At 35.9% G+C, this 15,352-nt stretch overlaps 1 protein-coding gene and 2 non-coding genes across 3 annotated transcripts; all 3 read right to left on the bottom strand.

The window, feature by feature from the left end:
* Positions 1-843: 843 nt before the first annotated feature.
* Positions 844-15,078, bottom strand: LOC126773049 (protein Daple). The gene is made up of 9 exons (XM_050493682.1): positions 13,551-15,078; positions 12,852-13,085; positions 11,671-11,925; positions 10,776-10,979; positions 7,791-8,017; positions 5,444-5,546; positions 3,856-3,970; positions 3,064-3,173; positions 844-2,218 (listed from the first exon to the last, which is right to left on the bottom strand). The coding sequence occupies exons 1-9, from the start codon at positions 14,787-14,789 to the stop codon at positions 2,057-2,059; spliced, it is 2,649 nt and encodes an 882-aa protein (XP_050349639.1). The 5' UTR covers positions 14,790-15,078; the 3' UTR covers positions 844-2,056.
* Positions 6,613-6,696, bottom strand: Trnal-cag (transfer RNA leucine (anticodon CAG)). The gene has a single exon. It is a non-coding gene; the product is annotated as a tRNA-Leu (tRNA).
* On the bottom strand, positions 9,286-9,369 carry Trnal-cag (transfer RNA leucine (anticodon CAG)). The gene has a single exon. It is a non-coding gene; the product is annotated as a tRNA-Leu (tRNA).
* Positions 15,079-15,352: the final 274 nt, after the last annotated feature.

Here is a 15,352-nt window from a genome sequence, read left to right as displayed (position 1 = left end):
GTAAGTATTCATATTATAAAATAAGTCTGCTCCATGATGGGCACCGTATTTCTTCCGGAAATTTCTCGAACATTCGATAAATAACGTTACTGATGTATTATTAGTAATCTCTAATCAAAGACATTAAGATGATACCATAGACTGATTCATGATTTCACTGGTGGTAGAGCTTTGTGCAAGCTCGTCTGGGTAGGTACCACCCACTCACCAGATATTCTACCGCAAAACAGTACTTGATATTGTTGTGTTCCGGTTTGAAGGGTGAGTGAGCCAGTGTAATTACAGGCACAAGGGACATAAAATCTTAGTTCCCAAGGTTGGTGGCGCATTGGATATGTAAGCGATGACATTTCTTACAATACCAACGTCTAAGAGCGTTGGTGACCACTTACCATCAGGTGGCCCATATGCTCGTCCGCCTACCTATTCTATAAAAAAAAAATAGACAATAACAACTCTCATAGCTGGTTAGATATATACCTAACAAGTGAAACCCTAATATTATATTATTATTGCGCGCCATTTTAGTCAGTATTGTAAATTATATATACATTTTTATGCTAAGGGTTATCATCAGTATGTTATTAGGTTATAGTCAGTATACTTATCTACATAAGTATGTATTTACAAAAGAAAAGTAGTATATGTAGTATATCAGTTGTCTGGTTTCCATAGTACAAGCTCTGCTTAGTTTGGGATCAGATGGCCGGGTGTGAATGATGTCCCGGGATATTATTATTATCAGTATATGTATATGCAAAAATATAAAACAGATCAATTTATAAGCAAAACTGCTGTAGTTTATGTGAAAATATATATTTATGTAGAAAATAAAAGAAAATATAATTAAATAATATTTTAATTAACACCATAATGGAATGTTCAAAAAATTCATCTTAAAAAATATTTTATTGCGGCAACATTACATAAAACGGAACTACAAACACATTCGCACAACTGACGCAAAATTACATTATATTTGACTGTTCATCTCGTTGTTTCTTTACGTTTCATTCTACCAATTTGAGTAGAGTGTAACTCAAATATTATATGAATAAATATATACTTTTAGAAGTTCTAAATGCTTTATATAACTTTTTTTATTGTGGACACAATTAGGCAAACATTTTTTTAAAATATATAACAATGTTATAACAAATAAAAAATGTTTGATATGTATTTCAGTTTATCTATTCAATTAAATTACAAACTGCCCTTGCCTGTAAATGGTCACCACCGCTTCAGCGTAGTAAGCAATATAAAACATTTCTTGCGCAATGGTAGCACCAACACCATCATGGGTTCTAAAATCAATATTGTGCTTATGGCAACACTCACTCCATATTCAAATCTTAATATCAGAAATTAAAAGTACAGACAAAGAAGCGTCATAAACGCAAACGTAGTTTATATGACGTTACAATAAATCTAATATACAAAGATGTTTTTCACATTGAATTTCATCGTCATATTATAAAAAAAGTGTTCAATTTTGACTAATTAATAACACGGAGGAGCGAATTGGTTACTACACAGTAGGTCTAAGACAAATGAAATATGGATTCGCTCTCTTGACAATGACGTGAATTTCCTGTAAAGACGGCATATTTAAATATAACACAATATGGACGGAGCTAAACAAACATGGCGGTCAACATAAAGTATTTCAAAGTAACGTTACCTTTTAAAAAAATAAATTGCATGTTAAAAGGGCTTTGTAACAGGCAACGAAGTATAACGAAATGGTTAGTTTGATATAAATATGTCTCGAACATTCTTAATTTCTTAATAATTATTTATAAATGGAACATAATTATGAAACTTCGAACAACTTACTTTATTAATTGAAACTAAGATCGGGTAAGTTAGGTTCGACTTGTAAGGTCTTGAGGAACCAATTTCATTGGTCGAAAAAAAAAAGGAATTCAAATGACGGTTTGCGGTTGCGATGCCTGCGGGGATTCCCCGATTGCAGCATACGTACCAACGGTCACTTAAATGAGCCTTACCACAGCCACTTAAATAAATAAAACACAATAAAACTATTTATTCAAGGCTAAGCTTTCCACGGCGGTTTGCACGCGTTAAGACTTCGTTTCACCTTGTCCCTCCTATCTTGCCGGTCCGGTCTGTCGCTGGTCGGTTCTTCGTTCAGGTCTTTAGGGTCAATCGGGTCGGGGGGAGAATCCGTATCGAAGTTAGGTGGCTTCATAAGAAGCTGTAAGTATAATTGTATATTATTTTATTCAAATTGCTTTAAGCTGTACCTTGTTTTGGTAAAAACGTTACGTAACTCCAACACAGTGTGATACTAATGCTAGGTGTTATAGATATAAATATTAATAATCCTCCAGACCGATTTCGGCCACGGCGGCCAATATCAAGAGAGATTAGCCAACTGCGTAAGACATATTATAGTGCACAAGTGTGTGCGCAAACACAGGTGCACTCTCTATTTCCTAACTCTCATAATCCGATGGGACGGCAATCCGACACGACCGGAAAGAGTTCAGGCGCAGAACCAACGGCTTTACTTGCTTTCCGAGGCACGGGAGTGTACACTTCCAACTTCCAGACTCCGGGCTGCTACTGAGAATTTTCTATTAGAGAATTATAGATATAATTGTATCTGCTATTTATTTCTAGTATCAGTTTACGTGGCGCGCGCTAGTAAAGTTCCCAGTCAGCATTATTTATTCCGACATCTTCAACAATCACCGTCATATTTCAACACAAAACATCAGTAAATTATCCATCAATCCGTGCATTGGTGAAAACCGTATGAAAATCAGTTCGATAGATTTCGTGTTTACAAGTTGACAAACACAACGGGAGCATTCTGTTTAATTATATGTAGTCATTAATATATAAAATAAATATTTAAAGCAAATATAATATTGAATAATCGAATTTTAAGAATTAAATAATAGCAAATTCGGAGCGTTAAAATTCTTAAGCAGCCTTGAATTTCTTTTTAATTTATTATTATTTTAATTTGGCATTGAATGATTTCTAATGTTTTTTTTTAAATGAAAATAATGTTTATTTTCATTATTTCCTCACCATTTTAACGTATTGTTGCAGCTCTTGGTCGCTGACGTTGTCCAAGAGTGAGTCGGTGTGCGCGTGCTCCGCCTGCGTGTGTGCGTGTACGGGTGACGTCACTGACACCGCTAGAACAATACGATTTATTCAAACAATAATACATATACAATTTAAAATTGCATTTGTATTTTTTTTTTCTAAAAATAGTAAAGCATGCAAACGTCCCACTATTGGGGAAAAGGCACCTCTTTCCAGTTATTAGGGAGGTTTGTAATTTTATGTCTATTTCCTACCGACCGGTAGATTAGTGACGGAGTCAAACAGAAGATGAATATAATATGATATATAAATGACGACGATATGATAGTCGAACTTTGTCAAAGTGTATCGAAAATGACAGTTGCTGAGCGAGATGTAACGTTAGCAGAGAATTTTTGAACTACTCGACTCCGGCACTGCCAAGAGATCTATGTATGTGTGTGTGTTTCTTTATATGTATGTATGACGAGCCGGTTGGCGTGGTTGGTGGATGCTCGTCTTTCACGTCGAAGGTTGTGGGTTCGATTCCCACTCAGGACAGATATTTGTGTGCATGAACATGTCTGTTTGTCCCGAGTCTGGGTGTAATTATCTACATAAGTATGTATTTACAAAAGAAAAATAGTATATGTAGTATATCAGTTGTCTGGTTTCTCTGTACAAGCTTAATTTGGAATCAGATGGCCGGGTGTGAAAAATGTCCCAGGATATTATTATTATTATATAAGATTAATGGAGTAGCAGCCCCCATGAGCAGCTCAGCCGCCGTACCGCGCGCGTGTCCGTGCGTGAGCAGGCGCAGCGCCTGCCGCCACTGCGCCTGCATGACGCCGTGCAGCTGCGCCGCCAGCCGCGCGCGCCGCCGCCGGTAGCTCTCCAGCCGGCTCTGCGGACACGCCCACTTCCGGTTACTGCCGGTGTCCACGCCCCCGAGCGGAATACCATCGGGACTCGCGTCTTGAGCTGGGTTACATTCCTGAGCGTGCGCACCCGGCACGCCCGTTGAAAATCCTCGATAATCGAGGGTTTTCATCCAATCGTCCCGCTAGGCGTGCCGGTCTGTACTCCCGCTATTCGGTTTCCAGGTGAGACCGGACAGCTTTATCCGCAAACGAATCAGTCGGAGATGAACCATTGTAACTTTCTGGGTAGATATTAGAAATCGAGTAGAATTGCGACAAATTGTAAAAATGACAAAATTACTGGCATAATGTTAATGTGTGCAACTCATATTTAATTTCCACATAAACGATTTCCAATTAAAGACAATCGTTGTCCTCGTGGGCAACTAAAGCCAACTCTCTCCTCCAACTCCAAATTCTCCTTTTTTTAAGGAGAAGATTTCGGAGCTTATTTCACCACGCTTCTTCAATGCGGATTAATAGAATGCGGGTTACACATGCGGGTCGGGTTTCCCACGATGTTTTTCTTCACCGTCAAGCTCGAGATGATTTCTAATACAAATTAGACACATGATAATTAAGTGGTGTTTGCCCGGGTTCGAACCCACGATTCTTACCACTGGGCTATCTCGGCTCCAAAGCCGGTACGAAGGACCAATTTATTGGTATATTGGTGTTGGATTACTAAACCAAACTTAAAAAAGCAAACATTAGAATTTATGTTTTTTATTATTATATTTTTCGGCGAAAATCTTTGATTTGTTGATCTTTTTTTTTGTTATTTGTCGGCGGACGGGCAAATGGACCATTCGATGTTAAGTGGTCACCACCGTCCATAGAATTGGCGATGTAAGAAATATTAAGCGGTTATTACGTCGCCAATGTGCCTCCAACCTTGGGAACGAAGCTGTTATGTCTCTTATGGCTCACCCTTCAAACCGGAACGCAACAATACTAAGTATTACTGTCTAGCGGTAAAATATCTGATGAGTGCGTGGTACTTACTCAGACGGGCTTGTACGAAGTCCTACCACCGAGTAAATTAGTCTTAAATTACCATAAAATTTGAAACAACGACTACAAATTAGGAACTAAACTTTAAACAGCAATTTTCCTTTAAAGAAATTCCGTCAGAAACAGTAACAACCTGTTAATGTCCCACTGCTGGGCTAAGGCCTCCTCTCCCTTTTGAGGAGAAGGTTTGGAGCTTATTCCACCATGCTGCTCCATTGCGGGTTGGTAGAATACACATGTGACAGAATTTCAATGAAATTAGACACATGCAGGTTTCCTCACGATGCTTTCCTTCACCGTCAAGCACGAGATGAATTATAAACACAAATTAAGCACATGAAAATTCAGTAGTGCTTGCCCGGGTTTGAACCCACGATCATCGGTTAAGATTCACGCGTTCTAACCACTAGGCCATCTTGACTTTTTTCCGTCAGAAAACTTACCTCCAATAGGCCAATCTGCTCGTTGGCTTGAGCGAGTTGCAATCTATACAGTTTGATCTCTTCTTTCTGTTTCTCTTCTAAAACATTGATTTCAAGTTTGTGTCTGAAAAGTATAACATTCTTATGTATTTGTTGCATTATTTATAATATAGTTTTATACGAACAACTTTATTTACATGCATTTTATGAATAAGTATATCCCATCGAAAGCATAAATGTGAAATGACAGCCAAGTTCAATATTGACATTCCTTTTTTTATATAGAATAGGAAGGCGGACGAGCATATGAGCCACCTGATGGTAAGTAGTCACAAACACCCATAGACATTGGCATTGTAAGAAATGTTAACCATCGCTTACATCACCAATGCGCCACCAACCTTGAGAACTAAGATTTTTATGTCCCTTGTGCCTGTAATTACACTGGCTCACTCACCCTTTACACCGGAACACAACAATACCAAGTACTGCTGTTATGCGGTAAAATATCTGATGAGTGGGTGGTACCTACCCAGACGAGCTTGCACAAAGCCCTACCATAAGTATGGTATATATGCCTTGGTTGACTTCAACGAAAAGAGAAATGAGATCTAAAATGGGTGCCAAGTTCAATGATTAATCCTGAAATTTATTTATAACAATATCAAATATTCTATGGCAACTTAAAATATTATTTCTTCTTACAGCTTAGAATAATATACGGAAGCGTAGGGTCTGACTTGGCTAGTTGTCATATACGAATTATAATTAAGTACCTACTAAAACAGTCATGCAAGAGCCCTATGTTCGATGGCTAGTTTCTACCGGCAAGCCAAATTTTCGGTAGAACAAAATAAGACAACAGCCTTAAGAAACAGCCTTAGAACATGCGAAGGCCATAATAATTTAAAGAGGATTTAGTTCACATAAATTAATGCGTGAATAATATGTAGATATGTTAAATGTGAATACGTGTTACGAAATCTGTTTTTTATTAGTATATAATATTGTTAATATACCTTTATAAATAAGTGTATACAATATGATTTTAATAATACATAATAATTCAGTATATATTTATTTAAAAAAAAAATTAGTTTAGTGATCAATGTTGTCAACCAACATTGTTTTATCAAAAATTGAACTAAAAAATATTGTTCGTATTAGCTAAGTCAAAACTAAAAGAGTAATGTCAGAAGTGGGATTCGAACCCACGCCCACAGAAGTGGACTGCGACCTGAACGCAGCGCCTTAGACCGCTCGGCCATCCTGACTTGTGAGAGCAATCGCCATTTATCGAGACACGAACATCACAGTTGAAATTATTTTAAAAGATTCTATTTAAAGGTAGACCACAAATCTTTTTGTTCTCAATATTTTAATACTTCATGTATTTCCTATGAAATATTAAAAAATAATTATTTTAATTTAATAGGGATTATCATTATTTAATTATTACTTTATTATTTAATCGTTATGTCAATCTAAAAGTTTTTTTCTTCATGCATCTATCTATCTAATAAATAGAACAAGATATTTTTTCTATAACTGAAGTGTCTTTTACATCAGGATCCCGATAAGTGTTCGAGCGTTACTATATTTTTTTGTGTAATTTATTAGAAATCATCAATTTCATTAATTTAAGCTCGCTGAAGTACTTTCGTACGTAATATATACAAATTATGTGACGTCATAGCATAGATCATTTATAGACTATCGTAGCGTTTTTGTGTGTTTATTGAAAAGTTTAATTTATAATTAGTTTTGTAGGTGTCCAAGTTTAATAGAATTTATATATATATATATATATATATATATATATATATATATATATATATATATATATGGTAACAGCAACAGCCTGCTAATGTCCCACTGCTGAGCTAAGGCATACTCTCCCTTTAAGAAGGTTTGGAGCTTCTCCAATGCGGGTTAGACAAATTAGGAAATTAGACACATGCAAGTATCCTCACGATGTTTCCCTTCACCGTCAAGCACGAGATGAATTATAAACACAAATTAAGCACATGAAAATTCAGTGGTGCTTGCCAGGGTTTGAACCCATGATCGTCAGTTAAGATTCACGCGTTCTAACCACTAGGCCAACTCGTCTTCTATATATATATAGAACAAAAATATATAATTATTAATAAATAATAGAATTACGATAATTCTTTAGAAGTGACAACTGGCCTATTATTACTGGCTGGCTATATATATATAGCCAGCCAGTAATATATATATATATATATATATATATATATATACCTTTTTGGAAATAATTAAGATCTGATTTAATATATAAGAAACTGTAAGATTTGCTAATTTTTTTTTAATGATATTATAAGTAATCCATTAAAACACTCACTGCTCTTCGATCCTTACAATCTGTTTATTGAATGTATCGACGATGGCCGTCTCCTTATTTCTGGCGACCAGCTCCATGTCCTGCTCGGCGAGGTCGAGCTGCCTCTGGAACTCCTGGAGCTTGCCCAGCACGGCGTCCTCCAGCTGTTGCTGGTAGTGACTCTTAAGTTCGGTTTTCTGTAGCTCCAGGTGCTTACGGAGAGTCTTCGCTTCGTTGTCCATGGTATCCTTAAATAATTTTAAGTTTTTTTTTTTTTACTTATTAAGACAAGGAGATTTTCCACCTGTCTATCTGGTTGATCCCACAATAGTTCTATCGGGTTTAAGTCTGGGGACTGTGGAGGCCATATCATGAGTTTCAACACCTGTTGTTGTTCTTTTTCTTTTAAAAAGTCCTGGCATAGTCTTATAGACCTTTGCCCCCGTCGCGACGTGACAGTATTTTAATATGACATACATTTCTTAAGATGTAATAAAATTGTATTTTTTTTTTTTTTATAGAATAGGAAGGTGGACGAGCATATGGGCCACCTGATGGTAAGTGGTCACCAAACGCCCTTAGACATTGGCATTCTAAGAAATGTCAACCATCGTTTATAGCCAATGCGCCACCAACCTTGGGAACTAAGATTTTATGTCCCTTGTGCCTGTAATTACACTGGCTCACTCACCCTTCAAACCGGAACACAACAATATCAAGTATTGCTGTTTTGCGGTAGAATATCTGATGAGTGGGTGGTACCTACACAGACGAGCTTGCACAAAGCCCTACCACCAGTAATAAAGCCCTACCACCAGTACAAAGCCCTACCACCAGTAACAAAGCCCTACCACCAGTAGGTAGGTAGTATGTAAATATCATGTGTATCTAATTTGAGTTGACTATGTATTCTTTTTTGACGGGCCGGTTGGCGTGGTTGGTAGACTTGCCTTTCACGCCGAAGGTTGTAGGTTCGATTTCCACCCAGCACAGACATTTGTGTGCATGAACATGTCTGCTTGTCCCGAGTCTGGGTGTAATTATCTATATAAGTATGTATTTACAAAAGAGAAGTAGTATATGTAGTATATCAGTTGTCTGGTTACCGTAGTACAAGCTCTGCTTAGTTTGGGATCAGATGGCCGTGTGTGAATAATGTCCCGGGATATTATTATTGTTATTCTATTTGAGATAGAGTACTGAATTTGCTGCCGGTACATCTTCGTAGAATCTGTATTCCGGTGCGGTGATAGCTTTACATTTAAAATTAATCTTGTATAATGACAATCAATTCGATTGTAATATAAGTATGAGTATGAAGTATATTTTCATTATAATAAAAACGAATGAAAAGCAGATTTGTCTATAGAAAATATAAAATTAACGAATTAGAAAAATTATAACAATAATGTGTAATAGAAATTAAAAATGTACATTAATAATTGAACATTGTTTTATCAAAAAATACAACTAAAAAATATTGTTCGTATTAGTTAAGTCAAAACTAAAAGAGTAATGTCAGAAGTGGGATTCGAACCCACGCCCACAGAAGTGGACTGCGACCTGAACGCAGCGCCTTAGACCGCTCGGCCATCCTGACTGTACGACATGGAACGAATGTAGTGAACTGATGCTGTCACTTCCAAAAGGAATTATTCAATTAATTAATATCTCGAAACTTAGTGCAATTGTTGATTTCTTTTATTTTGCATTATTTTATTAAAGTGGATCTTATTTTAGAAGATTGATTGAGTTTATATCTAGATTGAATTTGAGCGCGACATTATATATATGGCTAGCGATATTCCTTGATCCTAACAGCGTTATTAAAAAAAAAAAAAAACGCGCGCAAATTTAAAACCACCATTTCGTTCATAGTTTACTCACCATTTATCAAATATCTAATTAAATTTATTGTAAGAAATAAATTAAAATTATAATCATTATTATATTTTCATATTATTAAAATGTTGTGTTCAATTTTTTTTTTATTTAATTATAATATTGTTCTAGATATCTACTATAGAATAACGATTCAAAATTTGAAACCGAATAATCTCACCATATGTGATTTATTTAATACGTGACATTGGCAGAATATTTTGCGCTAAAATAGCGTAGATACACGCCAGAAAAGAGGAAAAAAAACATTTAGTTCATGTTAATTTTGGTTATTTGGATTATTAAGAGTAAATGAATAAATTTGAATGATTTGTTTCACTTCTGGGTGCTAAATAAATATTATAGGGTAAAACGTTTCTGACGCATAAAGGTTTAAAAAAATCAATCACAGGTATTTTTTTATATAATAGGAAGGCGGACGAGAATATGGGCCAAGTGATGGTAAGTGGTCACCAAGGCCCATCGCTTACATCACCAATGCGCCACCAACCTTGGGAACTAAGATGTTATGTCCCTTGTGCCTGTATTTACACTGGCTCACTCACCCTTCAAACCGGAACACAACAATACCAAGTACTGCTGTTTTGAGATAGAATATCTGATGAGTCAGTGGTACCTACCCAGACGAGCTTGCACAAGCTCTACCACCAGTGAAGTATATTTAATTGCACGCTTAGTTGTTTTAAATAATTCAACATGGATTGATAATAGTTTAAACTATCTAAGAGTAAGTAAAAACAAAATCCTTATTTAAGCAGCCTGTTAATGTCCCACTGCTGGGCTAAGGTCACCTCTCCCTTTCGAGGAGAAGGTTTGGAGCTTAATCCACCACGCTGCTCCAATGCGGGTTGGTAGAATACACATGTGGCAGAATTTCAATGCAGGTTCGCTCACGATGTTTTGTATGAATTATAAACACAAATTAAGCACATGAAAATTCAGTGGTGCTTGCCCGGGTTTGAGCCCACGATCATCGGTTAAGATTCACGCGTTCTAACCACTGGGCCATCTTCACTAATTCTATTTGAGATTAATATAGTCCTCATGAGGCTACATTAGTTATAAATACGTAACTAGAGCTAGATAAATACTTGAATAACTTACGCATCTCTTCAAAAGATCACCGACTTGAGTCTGAGCGTCACAGAGCTGTCGCTCCAGCAAGTTGCACCTCGACCTCTCCTCGTTGACCTTATCCTTGAGTATGTCCCTTTCATCTTGTACGAGTTGTTTCTCATCACTCATTGCTTCTAATTTACGATTCAATTCAATAATTTTAGATTTTGTCGATTGGTGCTCCGATCTCTCCTGGAAAAAAATTAGATACAATTGAATATTGCTAACGTATTGCTAAGATAATGTTGATGATGAAAAAGGATGGTGAAGGTTGTGGGTTCGATTTCCACCCAGGACAGATATTTGTGTACATGAACATGTCTGTTTGTCCTGAGTCTGTGTGTAATTATCTATATAAGTATGTATTTACAAAAGAAAAGTAGTATATGTAGTATATCAGTTATTGGGTTTTCATAGCACAAGCTCTGTACAAGCTTAATTTGGGATCAGATGGCCGTGTGTGAAAAATGTCCCAGTATATTATTATTGTATTATAGTGACACTTGAGCGCGGTAGCGTGCAGGGAACATTATACCAACAAATTAAAAATGCTAACATGCAATAACAAATGAATGTATGGGTAGGCACATCATAACCCATATCTAAGACGCAAGATAGCTTACTCTTCTTAATGTGTTACTTTTATATAGAAATCAGTGGCCTTTTCATGAGAGAATAGCTATTGCATACCATACTATAGTGCATAGGTTCACTACTAAACAAACACAGACGCAGGCCTTTTTTCAAAAAACAAAAGTAAAAATTTTATTTAAAGTAATAATTATAAATTATATTAATTTAAAATGACATAGGTTATACTTTATATGGTTATATATATACGAAGATAGGTAAGTTATATATAGTGCTTAAGTTGATTGCTCACCTTCTCTAATGCATCTTCAAGATTTTGAACACAGTCCGTTGACTGCTTATTCAACCTCATTACTGTTTCATAATTCTCTTTCAAAACAACCATTTCTTTTTCTTTCGAGTTAATGGCATCATCTTTATCTTCGATAATTTTTTTCATATTTTCTTGTAATTCATTCTTCTCCGCTGTCAATTTTTTACATTTATCTTGGTAATCATGAGCGAGGTCGAGTGCTTTGTACAGTTCTGTTTCGAATTGGTTTGTTTTCTGTAAGGAATAAAAAAAGCTTAGAAATTCACAAATTCAAAGTAGCTCAGCGTGCTATGGAGCGAGCTATGCTCGGAGTATCTTTGAAGGATAAGATCAGAAATGAGATTATCCGGAAAAGAACCGGAGTCACCGACATAGCAGTGGGGTGGTCACGTATGTCGTAGGACCGATAGCCATTGGAGCAGGCAAGTCCTAGAGTGGAGACCGCGGATCGGCAAACGCAACGCAGGCCGCCCTCCAGCCAGGTGGACCGATGACCTTAAGAAGGTGGCGGGCACCGACTGGATGCGGAAGGCGGAGGAGCTTTGGCGCACTTTGGGAGAGGCCTATGCTCAGCAGTGGACAATGATTGGCTGTTGATGATGATGATGAAGGAATAATACTTTTAAATGTAGTATTAAATACAAAAAATACACATCAAATTAATTTACAAGCCACTGTTTATTCTTAAGTCATCTGGGATGTAGTGAAATTGGTAACAAATTACACGAAATTTTTCGTCATTACTTTAGATTTTTTCGGTTTAATTTAAAGCAACTGTCACACTTCTTGATGTGGGTTGGTGGATATATGTGTATATTTTAATGGTTTCACACAATCCTTTTCTTGATCACCAAATATTAGTTAAGTTAAAAATGCAAATTAACATGCATCAGATATACAGCAAAACAGCAGTACTTGGTATTGTTGTGTTTCGATTTGAAGGGTGAGTGAGTCAGTGTAATTACAGACACAAGGGGCATAACATCTTAGTTCTCAAGGTTGGTGATGCATTGGTGATGTAAGTGATGGTTATCATTTCCTACAATGCCAATGTATGTTGGTTACCACTTACCATCAGGTGGCCCATATGCTCGTCCGCCTTCCTATTCTATAAAAAAAAATTAGACAAATTAGAACTTAAAAAACTAGGTAATTAGTACCTTTTGTGCTTCACCAGCAACCATTTTAAAGTTTTCTACTTCATGAACCATTTTGTCCAGGGCTGATCGGTGTCTCTCTTCGGCTCTATCAAGGCTGCCAGTGAGTCGGAGCCATGCTTCTCTGAGCTTGTTGATCGCAGTATCTTTTGCTCTGTCTACTTTTAGAGCCACTGCTATTTTTTCTTGCTGTTCTAGTACTTTCCTTTGCAACTGCTGGATCATTGCTTCACAGTGCTTGAAAAAAAGAATTACAAATGTTAGTAAAAGTTATAATAACAGTAAGAAGTTAGAAGGCATATAATTGCACATGGCCATATCCACTGTTTGCAATTTTACTTCATTATACTGTATATATATATCTTCTATTAACATCAGTATATATGTTTAGGATGAAACTATAGTTCAATTTCAAATAAAATAAAATCATAACTTTTTTTTACATTAACAATTTTTTGCAATTGACATGGCAAGAAGTGTAAACTTTTTACACAATCAATGTGCTACCATAAAATCTTCATCATTCCTTTGTCAATACTCTTACACTGGCTCACTCAACTCCAAAACTGAAATACAACATTAGCAAGTATTGATGTTTAGTGGTAGAATAAATGAGCGCCCTAAAAGCCTTAGCATATATATTGTGTAATTGTTATAATGCAATCAAAAGATATCTTAAAAATATATTAATTAAAAATGTACCTCTCGTTTTAATCTCTCTTCTTCCAATTTTATACTTTCCACTTTCTCAACTCTATCTCCTTTCTCCCCCCAAAGTTCACTTAAACTCAACAAATCTGTATCTATTGAGTCAATTTTAAAATTCCTGTTATCTAAATCAAACGGTCTCATTTGTGGCATTTTAAATTGTTCTCTCTTTAAAGATATTACTTCACTAGCATCTGTTACGGAACTTTGAGTATTATGGCTATAGCTTTGTGACTTATAATGTTCTAACACTTTTGAAGCTCTGTCTAGGATCTTATTTGAAGATGGTTTGAATGAGTCTGAATAATTCGAACTAATTTGCGTATTTTTTTTAGGTGTTGATGTAGGTTGTACATCTCTACTTTCAGCAAAATTCAATCTTCTAATGCTAGGGGATTTTGTGTCTTGTTTAGCCCTCGAAGGCGCAGTATAACTTGTAACATCATTGTCGGATCGTACATTCGATGATGTGCTTTGTACAGCTTGGTTGCCGCTGTTTTTAACCAAATAAATATATTTATCGAGAACCGTACTCGGCACTATACGGCCACTTGGTAATTGGACTTCATCCATATTCTTGGTTTCCAGTTTTTGAGATAAATAATCACCTGTTGCTTTGATAACATTTTCGGGACTTACGCTCTGTTCCTTTTTTGGTTCTGGTATATCATAAGACTCGACCTTTGTGAGGAACTCATCTATCTCATGAAGAAGAAGTCTGTCGTTCTTTTTACTAGGTGTGGATACTATGCTGCTGATGTCTCCGTCCATGCTTTGGGCGTCATTTAAATGTTCAATACGCTTATATTCAAGATCGGTCTTATATTTTAATGAGTAAATATTATTATTATTAGTAGTGACTGTATCAAGACTGGTCAAAGAGACGTCTTTAGTTCTTTCTTTTCTAAGTTTACGACGCCGTCTGCGCGGGAAAGTGAAACATTTTCGATCAAGACTCCGACTGTCAAGACTTTCCAAATCCCATACCTTACGCTTAGCAGAACCAACACTAGAAAATGCGTTACTTGTGTCCAGTTCTAACGATTCCAAACGGGATTCTAGAGACTGGACTTGGTCAACCAGTTTGCCAATGACTTGAGCAGTGCAAGAAACAGGTTTATGAACTACTGTTCTAGAGGATTCGAGAAAAGAATCCTCAGAACCTGAGCTATAAACTAGAAAGAAATTGGGTGGTATCAGCAAAAGCACATCGGTGTCGTCGGTCTCACTCATCACAGAAATTCCACAATGTTACTCGAAAATAAACTAAAGCCATTATATTTGTATGATATAAGTAATTTTTTGCACTTGCCACTTAATATAAAAAGTAATTCTACAATACTCAACGCACATAAACAACCGTTTTATTTATTTTGTTTGTAATTTATTGGCTGTTGGTAACTTGATAAATTGAAATTGAAGTTTTGAAGTTTGAACCTTCGACTTTAAATTAGAATTATAATGTTGTCACCTTGACTACGTTCCGTGTGACATTAACATTTGGCACTACTTTTAAATATTTAGTAGCAATCACACTATGGCACTACTTTTAAATATTTAGAGAAAAAAGTTTTTTAGTTTGTACTCTGTCTACGGTAGGAATAAAATGATATTACAAAAATAAATAAACTTCTTTTTATACGTATAATATCACCGTAGAAATATAATATTGTGTAATATCTATAGTATTATATAAAGTTTATTTACACCGAGGAGTTTAATAAATCTGAAGTATGTTGCATTAAAATTTTTTAAAGCTATTTGATGTATGTTCATTTTTTATACGAAATTATTTT

This window comes from Nymphalis io, chromosome 13 (assembly GCF_905147045.1).
Source record: "Nymphalis io chromosome 13, ilAglIoxx1.1, whole genome shotgun sequence".
NCBI lineage: Eukaryota > Metazoa > Arthropoda > Insecta > Lepidoptera > Nymphalidae > Nymphalis > Nymphalis io.
Note: the sequence above shows the minus strand (reverse complement) of the source record. Positions and strands in the feature narration are given on the sequence as shown.